This window comes from Seriola aureovittata, chromosome 7 (genome assembly GCF_021018895.1).
Source record: "Seriola aureovittata isolate HTS-2021-v1 ecotype China chromosome 7, ASM2101889v1, whole genome shotgun sequence".
NCBI classification, from domain to species: domain Eukaryota; kingdom Metazoa; phylum Chordata; class Actinopteri; order Carangiformes; family Carangidae; genus Seriola; species Seriola aureovittata.
This window is the reverse complement of record NC_079370.1, coordinates 23,678,608-23,701,011: the sequence shown is the minus strand read 5'-3', so window position 1 is coordinate 23,701,011 and position 22,404 is coordinate 23,678,608. Positions and strand designations below refer to the sequence as shown.

Sequence of the window (22,404 nt, the reverse complement as noted above, 5' to 3'; positions counted from 1 at the left end):
GTTAAAGATAACCAATGATTACCTCTGCCTTCCACTGTATCGGGTCACCTCTTGTAACGCTCGCTCACCTCTTGGGGGGCCAAATAGAGGTCATAAAGACAAGTTTTTTTTTATCAACTGTGTTGATTCTAAGAGATAGATATGAGGGAGTAAGAATGAACAGAATAAGTAGAGACTAAAGAATTTGTGTAAAGGAGAGCGCTCATATTTAAAGAGAAAATGTATGCAGGCTATTTAAACAGAGCAAATGAGCTATCAAGTAGAGCATGAAGAAGAAAAAACAAAGAATTAATGTGGAGTGAGAGTAGACTCAAGTGGCAGCAGGCAGCTGGTACACAGTGCCCATTCCAAAGGGTTTACTTATTCGGTCAAACACGGTCAAATGTAGGTGACACTGCTGACGAGTAATCATACGCTGCTCATTGTCCCATCCCATGCTAGCGTATCGGAGCTCTCTTACCTCTGGGCCGCACCAGAGCAGCTACACACAGCAGGTAACATGAGCCTCTGTCTTGGACATATGACAGCAAGGCTGAACTACAAGCTGTCTACAAGAGTCTGGATTCTACTTCTGCCACAAACTGAGCTGAATATTTACTCCTCTATCATCTCTAATACATCATGTTTGCACAACTGTCAGACATTAGAGTGTATTAACCGGCTTACATATCTCTGTAGTCACAGCATTCATTAAACAGGGACAGTAACATCTTGACTTCATCCAGTCTGAAACAACTTCAAGTAATAAAACTGAGGCTGGGATTATGTTTTAAGCAGTGGCATCATATACAACAAAGTTCTCTGGCCCTTGATTTAAAGCTAATGTGACATTATTGATTTATTGGCCATTTGGCAAGAAAAGAACACAACAAGCTGACAAACCTACTGCCTGGACATATCACCTTACAAAGGTGCATGGCTAACACATTAACAAACAACTGTCTATTTACACGTTTAGCTGATACAGAACAACATTACCATTCATTTCAAATCAAGTTGCAGCTCAAATTTTCAGTCCAAAATTAATTCTCCCCCCTCTGTTATTGTTTGGTCCCTACTAACTTTTAAGAAGAAATATCCATCCTAACTTGCTAGCTGCTTTACTATTCTCCCAAGCGAGTTGCTAGCTTTGTCTAGCTGCAGTTTGGTGCTGAGCATGTAGCTTACCTTGCTTCTGAGATTTTTTCTTTTGGTAAAAAAAGGCTGAAACATTCACTGTATTTTGCAGGCTGAGTCCCACAAAATTAAGCTAAAATAGGCTAAATGCTCTGCAACATTGCAGAGCTGTATGACCATTTTTTACAGGTGTGTCAGTGAGAGCAAACATTTTTACATTACACTTAGTCATAAAAATATATTAATTCTTTTGTTATGTATTTTAGAAAAATTTAAATTTACCCCAATATGCTAAATTCCATTCACTCCAGCATGTGTCTTCTAAGGGACCACTGTGGCCTGTAACAGCCCCTCACCTGCCTCTGCAGACACGTTTTGATTAGCAGCTGGAAAAGCACAGGTGTAGCTAATAACATTAACGATGGCTCAGTCACTGTAGAATTATTAGGCCAGTTAGCTACAAGTCAAAATGTTTTACTCTTCCAAGGCAACCTAACATTAATGATGATTGCAGCACACTTTGGTGGCAGGGTCCTGGTATTGGTCATGATAGTTCATGCAAAGGGATGGGAATTGTTCAGATTTATCGATGCCAAAGCCATTATCCATTCAGCTTATCAGTCCGATGCTTTATCGATTCCCTTAACACCCTTACACAGGTTTTTGCCACACAGTTACACCTGACTGAGCTTTGGCTATACAATGTTAACATGAGCCTACAGACCAAGGCTGCAGCTTTAGTATTTTTTTCATCAGCTTCCCTTCTAGAAATGTTCAATTATAAAATACTATTCATACTATAGCCTGGCTGAATACATGATGGTTATTATTTACTAAGAGATGTGAATCCATATTGCCGGGTATGCCCAGCTTATCAACATTTCTAATCAGTTGTCAATGTCAATATGATCCTGACGGTGCTGGACAACTTGGAACCGGTTCTTGATTCCGATCCATATGCATGTCTTACAGAGACACTTAAAAGAACGGACTCACTATCAATGTCGTTACTTACAACTGTGCTTTTTGACAAATCCAAATGTGAATGTGAAATTGATTTAGCCCCAAATCACTGATTCACTACTCATTGTATAATGACCACTCTGTGGTTTACTCTATAGTGAGTAGGAAGTTTTCAGTCACTTTGTGTCACCACTTACCTGCAGCTTCAAAGGTGCATTTTTTTTTGCATTTTTAGCAAAAAGCATTGAAGGCTACCTGCTACAGACGTAACTTTCTTGTTTTATACTATGCAAAATTTTGAAGGTTCAATATAGATTACATACATACATAAGTCTAACACTCATGTGAAGTGGTGGGAGAAGAAAGCAGATCACTAATGGGATTAAATTCAGATATAGCTCCACTGCTCAAAACCTCAGGCTACTCACCACCACTTACTTGTAAAAATATAAATAAATCAAATATATGAAACTAAATATAACCTATATAATGAAGGGGTTACATACGTCCTATGCTCTTTACAACACAAACAAGCACACATTCTTCTCTTATTATGTCATTGTCTGTGACACAAGTTGCTACAATAAAAAAAAAAACCCACACATTTCAGTTCTGGAGTTGTCTTGGGTTTTCTTTTTCTTTTTTTTTTAGACCAGACCAAAAGCAAAAATAGCTTTACTGTACAAACCAGAGTTTCATTCAGTAGCCTATCTTCACGCACCCAGTCTCAGGTAACTTGGGTCCAGCGCTGCTCCTTATCTATTGTACTTGAGCATTAATTACTTTAACCTGGGGCTGTGGATGTAAATTAGTCACTGATTAGAAAGAGTTTTAAAAAAACTGAACCAAAGAGTTTTTAACTTTAACCATATTGCTGAATTGGTCACATGGTTCTGCGAGGTGAGGCAGAGTTAGCAGCTCTTAGACCAGTGGAGCAGACAGGTTGTTGCAGTATCAACTTACTCTTTGTCCACATTCAAATGAATTTACATTAAACCTTTACCCTTTTAACTATAACAAGACAGCATTCTATCAATGACGTGAGCTTATTTAACATTATTCAAAACACTGTTCCTTTGGCTATTTTAATCAATGTATAAATAGTGATAATAATTCAAGGCTATTTATGGCATAAAATAAATAGCCCTTATCAGGACCATGACACATGTTGTTGTATGATACATAAACATATGTATATCATAGCATATGTATAACAATTGTCCTCTGTTTAGTTGAGTATATTGGTACTTGTCCCCCCCCCCAGAGAGCATTATGTCATTTATAAAAGTGCAATCCTTCATGGCACATCACTCCCACACCATCACTCTCTCATATGTTTCATCAAACATCCTGAGAAATTGTATAAAATATTCTAATCTCCACTGGGGTCGAACAGACTGTGCATCCAGCTGCTGAGGTCACCACTGTATGTTTGTGCCTGCTGGGAGGAGATCAAAAGGGGTCTGTACTATTACTTACGCGTCTGGCTCTGGCTCCTTGTCATTTTGGGACTTTTGCTGGGGCTGAAGAACGTTATTTACCAGCTCAGTGATCCCACTAAAGGGAAACCACCTGTTCAAATAAGCAAAGTGTGACTGAAACATCGCAATGAGTCATCATGGGAGAAAACAATCTGTCCTGAAAAGGGTTTTTTTTTTTAGGAAGCAGGTCAGTTTCTAAGGAGTGAACAATAGCAGGGACATTCACTACAACCAGCGCAGAGAGGAAAAGGCCGGGACATGGGCAGAGCGGCGATTGGTGGAACATTAACAACCAGACACAGTGTCAGAAATACAGTGAGAAAGACAGAAGAAGAGAGAAAGATGATACAGACAGCCTTACAGTAGAGGGTAGGAGAGAAGAAGCAGGAAAGCTCTACAGCCAATGGAAATGAGAGCTGCATCAAATGCTCAGCCGAGGGTAACAGGAGTGTCATTTATTCCAGCTTGGTGGTGCAGTAGGGGTCAGGTTGTCAGACTGGTTAGCCCTGCAGGTAGATTTTGTCAAAATGCAGCTACAGCTCAGTAGAGCAGGATAGATGCATACAGTCCACACTTATGATTGGATTACGAGGCTGCACAAGCCAATCAGAGAGCAGATGTGACACTTGATGAGAATGGGCAGCCAGTTAGAGACCAGGGACAAGGGAAATGGGTTTGGGGGCCTGGCTATAACAAAGCTGGTTGAAAGTAAAAGCTGTTGTCATTGATGTCATGGAAATCGGCTGTTTAGTGTCCAGCACAAAATTCAACAATCTGATCAATGCTGCTCGTTCAAAGCCTCTAAAAATAAAATGTAGCTATGCAGCCGTCATGCTACCACAGCAGTCTTCCATGACATTAGTGATATTTCTTTCATTTTTCCTCCCAGACAAAGAGGAGAAAGCCACATGAAGCACACAGCACCAACTGACAGGAAGAAGTGTCAAAGCCTAGAGCACTCTGGGTAATGCAGTTTACTTACTGTGCCGGCTGAGGCTTTGGTTCTTCTTTGATCCTAAAACATAAAAAAAATAAAAAAGTGTGCACAGCTCAGTGCATACAGAACACAAAGAGATGAGAAAAACAATCTAAAGGAGACAAAATACTAACACAAGTGATGATACTAAAGATGTGTATGACATAAAACATACTTAAAACATAATATGAATGATATTCAGGATATTATAGATGATGATTTGATGAAGATGACAATGCAATGATAATGATAATGATGTAAGCAACAAGAAAAATATGAACTTTCAGAGTGACTTTAAATGACATAAAGTTTGATTTGAACCAACTTAAACTTAGAAATGACTGCTTCATGTGAGTAACACCCTCTCTCATACTCTGCACTAGCTTGGACGTTACTTTTTATAGCACTTTGGCCTGCTACAACAAATGGTGGATCCCAAGTGTTTGTCCACCTCGGTACTGCAAGTTTTTTTTTTTTTAAATCAGCACCAGGAGTTTTTCAATCTATAATTGATTGCAGCCCCGACCACCACGAGCACACGAGTTCCCAGAAGCAAAGAAGAGCATCTACACAGGTTGAGAGGAACCACAGAGCAGAGCAGTCCAGCTGAGTGACATTTGAGCACCGCCTTGAATCTCACACCGAGCTGCATCAGACGGTGAGGATGGCAGCAGCAGCTCATTCAGTGTGAACTTCTACTCAGCCGAGTCAGCAACACATGCTGGATTAGATTCCACAATGACTGAGATCATAGCCATTAACACCATTATCAAATAAAGTGGTATGTAAATGTAAACACAGGATTGAGAACAGGTTATGCACTTGATATTATCTTGGTTTGATTTACAAGTGGACTTTAAAATATACATATACACACATATATATATATATATATATATATATATATATATATATAGATAGAGAGAGAGAGAGAGAGAGATAAAGAGAGAGAGAGAGAGAGAGAGAGAGCTGCTTTAGTAAATAAATAGAAGACAAAATATGTTCAACAACTATTCACTGATGTATTGAGATTCAAAACATGTTTACTGAGCCATTCTACAAAAGCTAAAGTTTGATTGTTTAGATAGGAGGTTTTTCAAAATTGGGCATAAATTTTAATCTACAAATAATATTATTTCCACCACCGTCTGAACATTAACAACTTCAGATGATATTGTATAAAGTTTACATTGCATTAATAAACCAAATTTTGTATGTAATGGAAAGAAACGGAGTAAATCAGTAGTAAAAGGCTAGAAAATATTAAACTGTTATGACTGTTTCTTACAATAACATTTATTTAAGGGGCTATTTGTAAGTTTTCTTTGTGGCAAACGCCGAAATGCCATTGTGTTTACAAGACAAGAGGTTGTGATAAGCCCTACGAGCAGCGGCACGTCTTCAGGGCAGATTGGAGGCTGCACTGAGTCGCTATCGGAAAGTGATGAGACAGGCCGGGGGGTGGTTGGTTAGCATGCTAGCGTCTGTAGAAGATAAGAGGTCTTCACCACTGGAGACAACAGTTGGTCAGGAAAGAAATGAAGTTTGATGCTAAACTAGCAACGTTTCCTCTAGACTGGTAAAAACAGCTGTTAATGCTAACGCTGGCTATGTAGCATTAGTATAACTTACAAGTAGCTCCTTTAAGTGGCCGATGACCACATTGGCTCAGATACAAATACTGAACACCGTTACTAAACCTGCATAGCCTTTACATTACACATTTATAATGTGTATCATGTACCAAGAAAAACCAAGGCAGCAAAGTCAGCATTCAAACACACACATACACACACACACAGCAACCACCACATGACTGTCTAGCATCAGTCTACCATCTAACACTGGTGCTGCCAGTTCAGCCGTTCTCTCCTGGTTTAGGAGCAGATGTCACTTTAAGCAAAACAGACACGCTGCAGCCAAAAATCACAAATCAGAACTTCACACACCTCCTCGCCACTTATGATAAGTACATAGTCAGCTTTATATAGCTGTGTGAAAATGAACGTGTTAATTGAATTTTCTCTGTTTCTGTATGAGTGTGCTTATAATTAATTTTTTTAAAGTTGCAACAAAAGGTTGTTTTCATTATAAATTAATTTATTAATTCTTTTCAATTAATTACTGAGAAAAATAGCCATCACAATTTCCCAGGGCTTAAGGTGACGTTCTTATATTGTCAGTTGTGTCCAGTTAACAGTCAGAAATCTAAAGATATTCAAATTACAATGACATGAAACACTGAGGCAGCAAATCCTCTCATTTGAGAAGCTAAAAGCAGCAAATTAAACAAAAAGTTATTTTACTCCAGAAATTAAAAGCCTTTGAAATAGCTTTCATTCTAAATTCTCCACAAAAAAACTATTAGGAGTTATAAACTACTCCAATACAATAGCTGATAGGTGCTTTATAATAAAGAATTAATTTACAAAATCTACTGGGAAGTGAATAAAAAGTTGACAGAAAACAATATTCCTCCAAGTAAAAATCCAATTCTTCAGACTAATCCCACTGTGCACACTAAGTGGATGCCATTCAACTCCCCAACAAGCGCTAAGGCTAAAACAGTCCTAATGCACACGAAGCCTCCCAACAGTCTACTTTAGCTAGAGGTAGAGCACAGCAGAGCAACAAATCTGTCTGTCTGATCTGTGTCAGATGGGTGAGAGAACACACGAAAGAAGATATAGTCCTGCGTACCCATCAGTCTCGCTGCTCTGTTTTCCGATGAGCCAGTCCATATTTATCCTCTCACTGTGTTCTCCCGATGACCTGCAGCGCCGTTCTTTATTGATCCCATCAGCCCCGTCTCTGTGGTCGCATTACAAGCCTCATATTTATCTGATGGAGCTTGCTGCCTGCCTGCCTGCCTGCCTGCCTGCCTGCCTGCCTGCCTGCCTGGACGGCTGCCGGACAGAGTGTTTGTGTGAGTATCCGTCCGTATCCATGTGTGTACTGTACTCATACGTGTGCATATGTGAGTGAGTGAGTGAGTGAGTGAGTGAGTGAGTGAGTGTGTGTGTGTGTGTGTGTGTGTGTGTGTGTGTGTGTGTGCGTACAGTGTATTATTTGACATGGGGCAGTAAAATGAGTGAGTGTAAAATGTCACAAGTGACGTATTCAGTATCCTGGCTGCAGAGGAGGGCTGCAGGGCAGATACAGTCTCTGTTTTCCATCTCTTTAACCTGCTCTCTACTTCCCATGACACCCCCAAACACACACAAAACAAACAAAAAAACACACACTCGTACAGTATTAGGGATCCATTTGTGTAGAGCATCTCCATATCTCAATGTATGATTTTTTTGAATGATCTTTTTTTATGTGAGACTGGCAGTTTGAAGTCTTAATAAGCCCCATGCTGCTGTTATTTTTGGTCTCTGATGTTATTTTGTTCCACATACTCTGACTCACTGCCTTTGCATGGAGAAGCAGCCAGGACTGACAGAGACTGATACTACACTGCTCTCTAGTGGACAGACGTGCTGCATAAACTTATGAGAACTAGACTCCTGAGGTTTTATGAGGGAACATAAGTTATTTTTTATGCCATTTTGATTTAATTCCTGTGCTACTCTATGGTGTCTTTTGCAACAGATTGAAGATGAGAGATAAAGGAGAGAAAATAAGTGAAACTGGTTATTTCTGAAAGCAGCCTTTTAGTATTTTAGTCATCCAAAGAATCTCTAGATCCCATTCTGTTCATCTGCACACGCCTGTGGCCAGCTGACAGTGTGCACAGCAGCACACTGGGTCCTAGAGGCTGGGACAGATTAGGTGAAGAAGCAGGGTGTGATTATACCTACAAATTAGTTGAATTATCAGTTAGTAAATCAACTATTAAGGTCATTGATTCATCTTTAGAGTCACTTTTCAAGCAAACTAGCTTAACATTTGCTAATACCAGCTTACAGTTACTTCCTTTCATTGCAAATTTAAAATCTTTAAAATACAATTTGTCACCTCTGGGAATTTGAGTGCATTTTTCAAAATTCCTGACAAACCAACTAATCCATTCGTCAAGAAAATAATCGGCAGATCATTAAGTGATGACAATAAACTCGTACTATAAATATGACGGTACAACATAGCATAACCTTACAGTAACTGCACATGTGGAGGTTTTGCTTTGTCCTAATTGCCAATTTATTGTGTGTAACACAACAGAATCTGAAACTATAAGCAGCCTAAGGACTTTCCCAGTTAAAAACAGTCGCTAGGTGAAGCGGCAACACCAATCACCACACAAAAAATGGGTTACTAGTATGAGTAGCAATAGCCACCCTGGTGGGGGAGACAAAGAAATGAGTGCTAGACAAACACAAAACATCAAGGAAATAAAGGGAAAAGGACACCATTACTCTCAATGTTCTGTATCTGTGCACTCAAAACACTTCAGTTACACTGCTCAGCACCAAAGATGGCAGCAAAATTAAAAATCTACCTGAAGCTCATGCATTGCCTCTTTAAAGGGTGACTTAATGATTACACTGATTCTGAGGAAAGGCAAACCAAAAACCTACACGCTGTGATGCCAAACTAAATGGTATCCTAGTAAATAACAAACGAGTTGGCAACACGTTTGTTGCACATTTCAGCTTATTCATATAGGGAGATCCTGAGGAGAGCCGGCTTGGTGCAGCTCCTCCTGCACAGGCAGCAGGACGATTACACAGCGGGCTGTCACAAAGACCTGAACACTTTAGTAAGATCCCAGAGATTTAATTAATCTGAGCCCTCTGAAGATATCTTTGCTAATAAGCAGAGCAGAGGAGAGGAGAGGAGAGGAAAGGAAAGGAAAGGAAAGGAAAGGAAAGGAAAGGAAAGGAAAGGAAAGGAAAGGAAAGGAAAGGAAAGGAAAGGAAAGGAGACCCTAAGATGCCTTAAACTGTGCACTCTCTCTTGCACCCATAAGCTGCTACTCTTTTGTCACAGTTATGTTAAGATAAATACACTGATGTGACAGCTGTACAACGAGCCCTGAATCATCACATTCCCCCACAACTAGAACAAGGTTGGCAACATGTCACATGCACCACAGCAGGTCCAGCAACAGCTAATGTGCATCTAACATCTTGTGATGGGCAGCAGAAACAAAACCTACTTAGAGTCAGTCAGTGGAGGATGGCAAGTAAAAGCCCTGGCACAGGGGCACAACAATTCATTAATACTGCAGCCAAAAACATTAAGTCACAGACTGTCAAATTACAGATCTTTAAAACAAATGTCATTGTCCACCTTAAGAGACATTTTGAGGAACAGAGTGAATCTTTCTTTTAAAAATGGAAGTTTACAAGCACTTCTAATTTCTGCTCATATTACAACCAATAATGACATATAAATATATAAAGGAACATGTCAAAGGAGTGGGACAACTCCAACTCCTGAAATCTGAGTACCCACAGTAGTTGCCACCCAAATGTCAACAACAACAGACTGACAGCAAGAGGCAAGACCTTCAAACTAGCGTTTAAAGTTCACCTGTTGTCCATCCCAAACTAACGTAACAAAGTATGTCAGACCAGACCTAGTGAATGCAACATACATCTTTTGATGATCTTTTTTTTCATTCACAGAATTATCACTCAGCTCTTTAATTTCCCTCAGTTCTACGGAGCTTTTCAGCGTTGTTTAATTTAGCTCATCGTTTCAGTTTTATCGCCCACAACTTCACTGTTTTGATTCAGTCGCTGAGATTAATGGCTGAACCATCAATGAACTCTACTGCCACGATGCACACCTGCTTCTCTGCAGAGGGGTGCATTTGCTGGATGATTTTCAGCCACAAATTACATTTGAATATTTACAGCACTGTTGTGGCTCAAAATGAAGTGGCTCATGTTCCTTGAACATGTCATCCAGTGCAACAATGTGGCTCACTGATGTGTTTTGAACCATTTTTGGCCTTGTCCTTTAAAACTGTTCTTAGAAAAAGATCTTTAGGTGCCAGCACTAGAAAGTGATGCAGATTGCTGAGCTTAGATCAACAACAACAATCTACTTCTGTTCATTTTGGGCACTAACAGTGGACCCACACACAGTATGCTCTGTCACACTGCACTGTGCTTCCAGACATGCCACCCAAGGCGCAATTCCTTTCCAATTACACCAACCCCCTGCCCAAAGTGTATGAAGCCTGCCCAGTCTGTCTCTCTCTCTCTCTCTCTCTCTCTCTCTCTCTCTCTCTCTCTCTCTCTCTCTCTCTCTCTCTCTCTCTCTCTCTCTCTCTCTCTCTCTCTCTCTCTCTCTCTCTCTCTCTCTCTCCAGTCTTGTCTTTGAGTAAACTGCTGCTTGGGACCTTTATATTTCCTTCTCAAAAGTCAGCCAGATGTTGATGGAACAGCTAAGAACAGTAGGGTTATGGTGAGTTGTACTCCTCAGGGAAAGTCTGACTTTTCACTGATTACCAACCAAGAGCAGAAAACAAGCCTGAGCGTAGCCAAATATCCCTCAAAAAGGCCCGTCAGAGTGCTATGAAGCTGTCTCCACTGTTTGTCTACAGACCTACATGCATCAGTGAGTTTGACGTGAATGTGGCAAATCAACAGTATTTTTATTTTAAGCCCTAATGCATTGATCAAAGTAATTAAAAAATCTAGAAAAAATTCTAGATTCTTTCCACTCCAAACTTTCTTGCAGATTACAGGCCAGACTGACCGACAGCACAACTCAGTGGAGACACTCCAATGAAAAGTTACAAATGTTTCCTCAAATAATTTTAGAGAACGGTATCAACATCTCACAGTGCTAAACAGTTTTTAAACAGATAGTGAGACGTAGCCTTGTCTTGGCATCAACACTGGAGTAGAAAATCTGTCATAGAGGATCTCATGGCTAAGCAGTGACCCTGCAGGCCCTCTGAGTCTACTACAGACTGAGTGGTAATTGGATCATAAGGGAGTAATCTGGCTCAGTGGGTAAATACCAACTACATACATCATTAACACCATCCCAGCCAGTCAGTCCGCCAGGAGATGAGGTTAATGTCTGTCTGAAATCACTCAGAGGCAACAGGGAAAACTCTCACTTGGAGGCTGTGGTGCTGCTGAATTCTCTTCTTGTCTCGACCTTAACAGTATGATACAAATATTAATATTAGTGCAGCATACAGTATATGATGGTGCATTACATAGGATTTTTTTTCTTAATGTCACCTGCAATGGAGTCATGGTAAAAAGCCTTAGTAACCTACTTCAGTATGTAGGGCTGTAGTACAAGTCTGGTCTTGGACGCCAGACCTTTTATTAAAGATGTCAGACTTGTTTCACTCTCTGGGGTGACTTTATTTGTGTGATGTGTTTCTCTCTCTCTCTCTGTGCAGCTGGGCCTTTGTGTATGTGTGCGACCTGCCCTCTCCTCCCGTCCCACTGTTAAAAGAGTTGGTTTCTATTGCAGTCCTCAAACCACACAAAACACAGTAGCATCTTAACATATACTGGTGGCACACAACACAGAGACCTCCGCTCATTTATCAGAAATACGCAGGTGCTGACGATAAAGTAACCAAAGGGAGCGCTAGCATTAGCAGCTAACTGCTGACAAAGGTCACTGACCCCAACCTCCTCCAGGGTTGAAGGTAATAACTAAAGCCATATTACTGTTTTATTTACAAAGATATGTCCCCATATCGCTCTGTTAAAAATGTACATTATGAATGCGTGGGTGACACTGACCTGAGAACTGAGGTAAGTCATTAACAGTCACCATTGTTTCTTCTAATTAGTAAAATTAGTACTTTCAAATGAAAATGAAGTGAATATTAATGTTAATACAAAATGTTAATAATGCACTTTAGTTAATTAACAAATAAAAATATTAAACCTGAGTTGAATCAAATTACAGTTCAAATATTAATAAATTAATCAGCTTTGAATTGCACTGTATTGTAGTCTTAAAATGTATCTCTATTGTTTATGTATTGAATCATGTATCTATAAGCCTACATATCAAATAATCTGAGGACACAGTCCAGGATTTACTGAGGTTTACTATAGTGTATACAATAGGTAATAACACACATATTGAATCAGAATGTTGGATAGTTAGTGGGAAGAAAAATGTAATTACTATAAAATCTAACAGACTCTGGCCACATTATATTACAAAACCCCTGCAGACTGTGTTACTGTACTCCAGCCACATAAGGAAAATCAACATACACGGTGTATGACCGTGTCAGCAATATCCCTGCAGGATATATAAAACAGAATTCCCCTATTGTACCACCTCTACTGTACATTACCTGCAAATCTCCAAGAAAATGAGAGAATGCACTAAAAATAGCAGCTTATTTAAAGACAGACGATTAGGTCTTGTGACACCTGTTCATTCTCCCTCTTCAATAAATGCCAGGAGAAGTGCTACTTAACACTTTCTCTCCACCTAAAACAGGATTAGGGGTAGGGGATAGAGTGGTGATAACTTCCTCTGGCACTTTGCGCTGGCACGACAGGGCAAGCGCCTCGGTGTGGAAGGGTTGGCCAGCCACCACAGCTGGGCCTTAGAAAGCACAGATAGGATTGAATCCGCGGGGCACACTCATCAGAATAGGCAATCTAACAGCCAGACCTCCTGACCAAGGACTAATATTCAGATTGTCAAACAGGAGTTGGCAACAGCAGATTTCTCTGAGCAACGGGGAAGTGGCTAATCTGCTGCCAAATATAACTAAAATCCATCTGTTTCCTTAGATTACCTGCCAGGATTCAATTGAGCTGCTCCATATCTCCCCTCCTGAGAGATTTCCAAGTGGCAAAGAGTCAGCTAATCACCCAGCAGCCCACACATTCACAAGTGTATTTCCATGCAAAGGCTCACAGGAAACATATGTACAATATTCATTTTATTATACAGTAAAACACACCAACTATATGAGCAACATTTAGTCAGATGTAGTGATACGCTGTTTGTATTTTAACACATATGTGCTCTTTTGCTGAGGTAATGGTGTGTGCACGAACACGTCTTTATTTGTGTGTGAATGCTAGTTGCTTCTCCTGTCAGCCCACTTTATTCATCCTGACACAGATACATTTTATTCTGGCTGTGATCAGCATTTTCTTGGCAGCTGACATTGTCCCAAGCTAACAGCACAACTCCTCCCATACACAGCTGAACGGCTCCACTGGGAATACTCTAGAAACTCCGCTCTAACCCCACCACGGTTAGGTCACCGCCCTCTGCATTAGCCCAATCTCTAGCTCCAATAGCCCGGACAGTGGCTGCTGAATGCAGCTAAATGTCTTCCTCTAACCCTATACTATATGGGAGGAGCCATCAAACCACTCCTCGAGCACCAGTTCTGTCAAGTCTCGCTTTTGCCATATTATTTCCAATCTCATCAGCAAAAACCTAGTTTCAGCCTTTCCTCCAGGTTTCCCTGGTGAGGGACTGTCCCATAACTGGAACATCTTGGGTTTAATCTTGATGTTTAAGATAAAGAAAAAAAACTAAATTGTAGGAGTAGTAGTGATGATCATGATCATATTCCAGTTCTTTGCCACTTACCAAACCTTACCCTCAACTACACTCCCAACAGGGCCATCCTCAAACATAAAAAAACATGATAGTGTTGTTGTCCCTGGCTGGGAGCAATAGGTGGGCTGTACTGAAACTGCACTCAGCTGTCTGTCTCACTCAGGGCTATAATAATAGCCTGGCCATGGCTAACAATAGAGAGGTAATAGATACCCTGCCTATTGTTGGCCCGGCCTGCTCTACTCCTTCCTGTCCCAATTCATCGCTATAGCACGTCACTATTAGCTCGCTTAACTAAACTGCATGCAGTGTACACAGGCAGACAAGCACAGGGGCAATCTGATATCACCTCGCTGCATACAGGTTACACCCATCACGTTGCAAAAATTTTGCTGTAGATAGGCCTACCATATGATGTTACACACCCTGGAATCGTATCCGTTACCTCGTGAAGTTAACATATACTGCAAAGGCTGCATAGGACATAGAGTGAGGGCTTTGTGGCACACATTCAGTCAAATAAACAGATGTGACCACAGCACTGTGTGACTGAAATTAACTTGAACTTGATGGCTCTCAACATCTGTCCAATGGCAGAAAATAAGTTTGACTTTGGCTGCTGTAAAATCCCAAATCAAAGGATTCCCTTGCATTAGCTGCTTCTCTGCAAAGATTTAAACCCAACCAGCCAACCAACCAAGCAGCCGCCCACTCGAGGTTAAGGCGACCAGCTTCTACTTGTCATACACGGTCAACTGCCCCTCCTCCTCATGGCCTGACGCCTGGTGGCTTTAAATGTCTGCATTTCCTTCCTTGAGATACTAGTTCAAATGATTGTATTTATACTTCACAAATGAGGATTTCTATATATCCATGCAGCAACCCTCCTCCACCAGCCCCCTCCCAGCTCCCTCCTCATTCCACTACTACACATCCAGGCCATCTCAGTATCACCATGGCGATGGCAGCAGTATCTCAGTGGGACGAGTGATATTAAGGGATTAGTGGGAGATCCTCCATCAGACTTCGGTCGAGGAGCACGATCCCGGGATCACAACATCGACTCTCTCTGTCTCCCTCCTGATCAGTGTCAGATGATGGGGATGAAAAACAGGCCTCTTCACTGTTATTTTCATGGTAGCTACTGTTGTACACGCTAGACTACACAAACCGAGCAACCGTGAACACATATGCACACACACAGACACTGAATCTCTAGAATAATGCATTTAAAGCTCCCACAAAGCCACCGTCGGCCGTAGGCAGTGTGAGCAGTGGTCTATATGCTGTAAAGTATGTCCTAGTGTAGGTTACATGGTAGTGCCTGTGTGTGGTGTTCAAACAGTGGACTTATATAAGGGCCACGGCTGCATTAGTGACATCATGAAAACGGCCACTCTTTATCCTCCCCTATTTATGTCAGTTGGCTGCTTCTGTAATCTACCTACAGCAGCATCTACTGTGCATGTAAAAGACTATAATGCTACTGAACATCTAACCTTTGATCCTTGCTAGACCTCCAAGAACAATATCCAGTTAAACAGCTGCATTAGGAGCATAAGGGGAGAATTATGATGGCACAAGAGAGCAAATAAGTTGGAATTAAAATTATGTGTAGAGAAAAGCATTAAAAGCAAGCAGTTTCACAGTAAATCAAAAGCGTATCATATAATTACAGAATGTATTTTCTAAAATTAAAAAAATAAAAAAAACTCTACATAAGCAAACAAAAAGTTTCCCAACAGAATCACTGCACCAATCATTACATTACACTCTGTCTGCCCACTGTCTGACTGTGAGGTGTGTGTTTCATTGAGTGTACTACGTCTGTGTGTTTGTGTGTGTGGCATATGAATACAGGGCGGCTGCATTTGTTTATAGAAAGCCCTGGATGGTTTGAGTTTTTGGCCACACAAAGGCGTATTAGAAGGACCGGCTAGGCAGCATGCACGTGTTTGAGTCACCGGCTTGCACCTGCTCCTACCAGCTGAGTCTTGAATGAGCAGAACATGGACAGACACACAAACACACACACAGGGAAGGAGAGATTAGTGTGCCCTGTGTAAACTACCGCTAGTAAATATACCAGCTCACACACTGAGCAAAGCATCTGGGGTAAGAACTATTGACAACCTTTTATTCATTTCATTTTAAATATCCACATGGATTAGCAGCAATACCATGATTTAAATTTGTAGAAAGTCGCCAGACTCACTGTTTTTAGGCCCATATCCAGAATACAGACTTTTTCATTCAGTTTCGCTCTCACCACGGGGTCACAATCTAGAACAAAAACCTTTACAATGGTTTGTGCTGTTTTGTGTCTCTGTTTAAGGATCTGCAACATTAAAACTATCTTATTTTGGGTCTTAGTTTACCTAAAATAGGACTTATTAAGGTGGCCCATATGAAATATATGAGCTTGCATTCTGAGGAGAGTCTAACTTTCCTTGAGTTGTGTCCTAAAAAACTGATAAAGAACTTCTTCCAGTAGCAGCAACATTCATTTGAGCTTATGTGTTAATGCCATAGGTTAAGTATGCTAGTGTAGCTGTAGCAGCACTTAGCAGCTAGTTTGCCACGTGACCTGTTAAAGTGTTTTGCTGTTATACTGCTTAGACACGAGTTTTGTGAAGCATTGATTGCCTCGTCTACTACCTCTGTGATTCAAGTCACATTCAAACCCAGACAAGCTAGCAGAAGGAAACAGGGTTATATTACCGTTTAGTACAACCAGTTTACAACAGGTGTGTAAATCAAAATCAGAAAACTAGGATGACACACAACAGTACAAACTATAATGATAAATGGCCAACACAGCTATGGCTAACAATGAAAATGTTTTTTCACATGAAATGATTTCTTTACATCGCACACAAAATTTTAAGAGTGACCTTATCACTTCCAGTGCACTTTCATGAGCTTTGCTGATTAAAATTAAACTGAATTTACTCTGTCTTTATGTGGAGGTCTTCTGTCTTATTGTTGGTCGGAACTTGTCCTGTAAGCTTCTTTGTCTTGCTGCCTGGCTTTCCTGGACGCCTAAATGACCACAGGCTTTGCTGCCTCTTTAGATGCCTGGCTGCTTGCCGGCCACTGCAGAAAGCTGAATGTCTCCACTATTAATAGTCTAGCGAACAGCATGAGGGTTCTCACTCTTTGAGCACAATCAGCTTGAGATGACCCAGTGCCACATTTCACCTTTAGTAACCGGCCATTCAGCAGCCTCGTAACTGTCTCTCACTTTCTCTATCCAGGTATCTCTGTGTCCCTCTCTGTGTTCACTCTGTTTCTCTCACTCACTCCCTCACGCTACATCTACAGATTTTAACAGTAAATATTCCTTGATTGCATTAACTGCCACACTATGAACAGGTACACAGACCCTCAGACAAAAAACATATAAAACTAGACTCAACTGTTCTCCAGTCCAATTTAGCTGATTCAGGATCCCTACAACAGTAAGAACTAACTGGTGTAGTTTAGTCTAAATGAAAACCTGAATAATATGGGCCCTCCAGAGCACGTGAGTTTAGACCTGAGCTGTACATAGCGGAGAGGTGTCTTTTCTCTGACCTTTCAGGGTTCAGCCATCATAAAACAAACCTTGAGGTAATATCACAGGGGAGAGAAAAGGCATCACACCTTGCTAGTTGTAACTATCTACACTCACACAGCCCTCCATTTTGAAACAGTTTCAGTAGCAGACATGTTTCCTGTTTTGCTTCCTCAATTAATGTGTGTGGTGTAGAGCCCATTAGGGTGTTGTTCTGCATTCGTTTCATCGTCACACTACCCCAGGGTTTTGAGAGATACATTTAACATCAACGCTGCCAGCTATTCTATAGCAGGCACATATGTTCCTCAGAAGCACTGGGCTTCCCTTACAGGGTCAGATGCTATATATCTTGCTCTGCATTGACTCCGATCAGGGTGTATGGGGACAGGGGATGGGCAATAAAAGTGATAAAGTGGCTGCTTCTTGGTGCCTTTCACTGTCACGTTTCTATTCTCTTTGTTCGTGCTAGCCGGGGCTACCTTCTTCATTTTCTATTCATCTATTTATCTCTTTTTTTGTTTTTACCCTTTGTAAAGTGCTATTCAGTTTTGTCTGAATTTCTCTTGCATTGTGTTGGTCTCATTCAGACTACTCTTGCACCTCATGCGAGGAGGCTTATGTAATAACAGGCCAGATGTGCTGGTAGTGGATCTGTAGTTGGGTTGTGTTCTGAGTCAGGATCACCAGTTACTAATATTGCACTCTACTACTGTACTTTTGAATTCATTCATCATTTCTGGGGAAAGTGATACAGTACATCAAATTCTTCAAATACTTTTTCACATGCAAGCCGGGGTAAACACAATGCATTCTGGTCCTGGGATTTGAACTGGAAACCTTATTATATTAGTTATCAGCTTATGATTTTAACACTCCAACACTAAGTGCTTGAATACTGTCAATTATCCAAACATTACAGCTGTTGAGGCACTAATTAGTTAACAAATGTCTTCTTCTTCTTCCTGTGCTGTGGTGTAACATTGTATTATACATTTCTAGAAATACAAAACATCCCTTGTACCACAACCTCACTCTAAAACATTTTCCCACTGTCAGGTTTCACCAAGGGCATTTCAAATTGCGCAGCCAGGGGCAGGAAAATCCCTTCAAACTTTGCTTGAGGGATAAGAGCCCAGAAGAGAATAAAACCTATGCTGACGAATGCAGATGTTATTTAGAACAAAGCCCTGAAAGACAATAGAGCCCGATGCTGTGCTGTGCCACACAGGAGAATAGCAGGCAATGGGAGATGGCAGGCTGATTGCTCTGTCAATGGGGACTAAGGCTGTCATATCAGCAACGAGACCTGATAGCATCTCAGACGTCACTGTCTCTCCTCTCATTTTCTCTCTGATGTTCTCTTCTCCTTTCCAGTCCTCTCTTCTCTTCTCGGCCCCTCGTCCCTTCTCATTTCCTCTCTTCTCTCCCATGCTAGCCTGCCCTACACTTTCTTCTCACCCTGCCCTCTGTTCTCCTTTGCTATCCCTTCATAGCTTATCCTCAAGTGTCCTCTCCTTTCATTTCTCTAAACCTTGTAAGTGTGTCAGACCATAAAACAAGTTAGTATTCTGTATTTTTCTTCAAAATCACAGCCTATGAAAAGACTAAAACCAACAATGAATTGATCCTACTATCAAGTATTGTATGTGTAGCAAAGGTTATTTCCTCTGTGCCATAGATTTACTGTATATTATCATCCAAAAACTATTAAACACACCAAGCCACACTGTTGCACTGATTGACATGTTGACATATTGTAAAGCTGCATACATGTTCCCAGTGCTCTAAATACTGCATATATATTAATCATCCACTGGAAATAGTTCCATACATGAACTGTTTACATCTGATTGAGCTAAAAACTACTGTGCCCAACTGTTTAAAGCCTCGTTAATAAACATTTTTACAGTAACAATAGGTCAAAAGTGAAATAGTGACGAATCCACCATCCAACCTTACAGTTTACCTCAGCTCAGAGGAGCGCTTTAGTGTCTTTCAGCTCATTTTGATATTTTGGCCGATAACATGTAACTGTTTTAGTTCAATCTCACAACTCTCATCAACCTTGTTTTTAGCCATAGCAACCAGCACCAATGACAGACAAAGTTTGCAACTGTGTGGTGGAAACAGTGGAGCACTTAGCAGCAGATTTCACGAGAGAGAAAACCAGTTGCCCCAAACGTGGAAGGGAAGCCAGAAAGTAATGAGAAGCGGACACTTTGTGGCATCTCAGTTGTTGACAACAAAGTAAATATGGAAGAACACTAGCCTTATCCATTAAAGGAAATATTAACACTGTGATTGTGACTGTGAGGAAAATCTATAGCCTACATTCTGATACATTGATCAATTGGGAAGGTATATAAAATAAAACATAATGAAAGGCAAATTTAGAGAGAAAAGGAGCACATGCAAGTACAGGGCTAGAGGCAATTTGACAGATACAGTAGGTTAATGGCTGAAATGGAAAAAAAAAAAAACAGCAGACGGATAAGAGAGCACCAGAGGACCTTGACACTAATGCAACTTAACTTCAACAACAGCACAGCTTATGAGAAACTTGTAAATATTTTATACATTATTGTATATATTATTTTAATGATGGCAATTGTGTTCTAACTAGATTTCCTGTCCAGCTAAGCCAAACTACTTGACAGCATGCCAACCTTCCATAACCAAAACACATTGTTACTTTAATTAGCATGATGATGTATTCATCTGGCGTGCGTTCTGCTTTATAGAGTCAAGACAGCATCCACTCTTCCTTCTCTCTCTTTCTCTGTCTCTCTGTCTCTCTCTCTCTCTCTCTCTTTCCCTTGGGGAAAGTGATGGGGGATGGGAGACTCTACAACGTTCATGACAGAATCTGCTCTTTGCATGGGAAGGCGAGTGAGCATGGGTGAGTGAGCTAAGAGAACAAGGGAAAGGCAGGGAGAGAGAGGGGGAGAGAGAGTGTGTGTATACTGTATATTGTCCAGTGGGAAGATTCTGAGCATTACCTCGCCTCATTTCACAACCATAGGTCTCTCTCTCTTTCTCTCTCTCTCCCGCCTTTTTTAAAGTCAAATTTGCTTTATTGGCAGGAACATAACTTAGTACAGTAGCAGGTTTTACAAGGTTCATAATGTAAGTGTAATCATTTAGACTGTAAGAAGAAAAATACACTATATTACTACAACAAACGCCATATAAGACTTTACACTAAACAATATACTTTACATTATGTTATGTGACACAGATAAAATCACATTGTGAAGGAGTTCAGTACAGTTTTAACTACTTTTTCAATGGTTTTCTCATACTCTGCTGCTTCCATGACAGTATACTAATAACTGCTTTGGTCTGAGAAATGTTTTTGTTGTTCTTGGCATTTCACTTAATTTATTTTGGTAAAAAAAAAAAAATCTTGCCTTTCTTTATAGAGACTACAGTGTACCAGGAAGTGTTTCTCTTCCTCTAGCTCTTGTTTGCAGAACTGACACAGTGTGTTTTTTCTGGGTTGCCAGGTTTGGTCTGTGTCCACAAGTTTCCCTGGTTTGGTTGTGGTTTGTGTTTGCTTAATGTTTCTCTCGGCTTCCGGTCACTTATGGTGCCCGAATAATCTGCCACTTCCTACTGTCTGCTCAGTGCTAAATAGCAATCAGGTTTACTTTAAAAGAAGCACATTATGATCAGAATATCAGCCGCTTAAACCTCTGCAACATGTGTATGCAGCACACTACCGCTGTAACTCTCTTAGAGGGGCAGAGACTCTACAGCCTCTAGGGACACAGGGCCTCTCTGTAGCGCTGACCCCAGCTGGTACACTGAGCTCTCTAGCACCATCAGATAAATGACCAGGATGGGGGGACGAGGTGTGTGAGTGTGTGAGTGTGTGTGTGTGTGTGGTGGGGGGCGGGAGGGAGGGAGCAACAGAAAAAGGAAATGGGATGTGATCAATCAAAGCTAATTCTAGGTCAATGCTCTTCATGTTGAACACACACACACCAACCCCCATACCTCTCACCACAGCCGTTTTACATGCTAACCGGGAACATGATACATTTTTTTTCTAACTCATAATGGAGACAAATGATAGCCAATAGATATAGATGTAAGTATAGACTTCAGAAGACACCAGTTGATTTGAAATTGTTATCTCTAAAGTAAGATTCCTAACCCTTAAAGTTTCACTAAAGTTACAGTCATTATAAAATGTTCAGATCAAATAAGGAATATATTGCCTAGTTAGTCTCTCTCATCACTATTACCTCCTTGTGCACAGTACAGTGTAGCGGTGTAAACAATAATGGTGCACTGTAAGTACCATTATATGTAGTACCATTATTACTGTTACAGTGTAACAGTACACATAGCAACAACATGATATTGAAGACAGGGCTGGGCAATATGGCTCAAATTAAAGAAGCGCTCCACCAAGTTTCTCATCCTGTGAAAACTGGTGTATGGTGTCTTCTGTGGCTCTGGAAGGTGCTCTCAAAAGTCTGAAAAAATAATCCTGATGATGTCAGCATGGTTGCCTCGGCTACCTACAGACTACAAGTTGATGTTTAACAGGAAGTTGATGTTGAAGACAAACTGGGGGTGGCAAATTTGAAAAGTCAAGAGCTTTTACCAGATATGGTGGGGTCTAACAGAGGGTGCTTTCAAGTTGCATTGTGGGAATTGTAGTTAGAGACAGTGTTTTTAGAGCTTGACCTATATTATGGACTTAAGGTCAGGACACCTCAGCCTCTGACGCTTTGATTATGACCTTTTTTTTAAGTGCTGGAGTGGCCCCTATTATTGGTAATACCTTGGTCATTTTTTTGGATCATAACAACATGCAGTTA

The 22,404-nt window shown here is 40.8% G+C and overlaps 1 protein-coding gene across 43 annotated transcripts in view; it reads right to left on the bottom strand.

Annotated features, from left to right (window-relative positions):
• The window catches only part of rims2a (regulating synaptic membrane exocytosis 2a), a 143,956-nt gene that overhangs the window by 117,300 nt on the left and 4,252 nt on the right, over window positions 1-22,404 (bottom strand). For 30 of the 43 annotated variants that reach the window (XM_056380027.1, XM_056380020.1, XM_056380024.1 and 27 more), the window contains exons 3-4: window positions 4,543-4,575; window positions 3,559-3,651 (exon numbers count right to left, since the gene is read on the bottom strand). The exons of the other annotated variants lie outside the window; for them this stretch is intronic. In XM_056380027.1, the coding sequence (XP_056236002.1) occupies window positions 3,559-3,651; window positions 4,543-4,575 (126 nt within the window). The remainder of the gene's footprint in view (window positions 1-3,558; window positions 3,652-4,542; window positions 4,576-22,404) is intronic. 43 annotated transcript variants of the gene reach the window in all.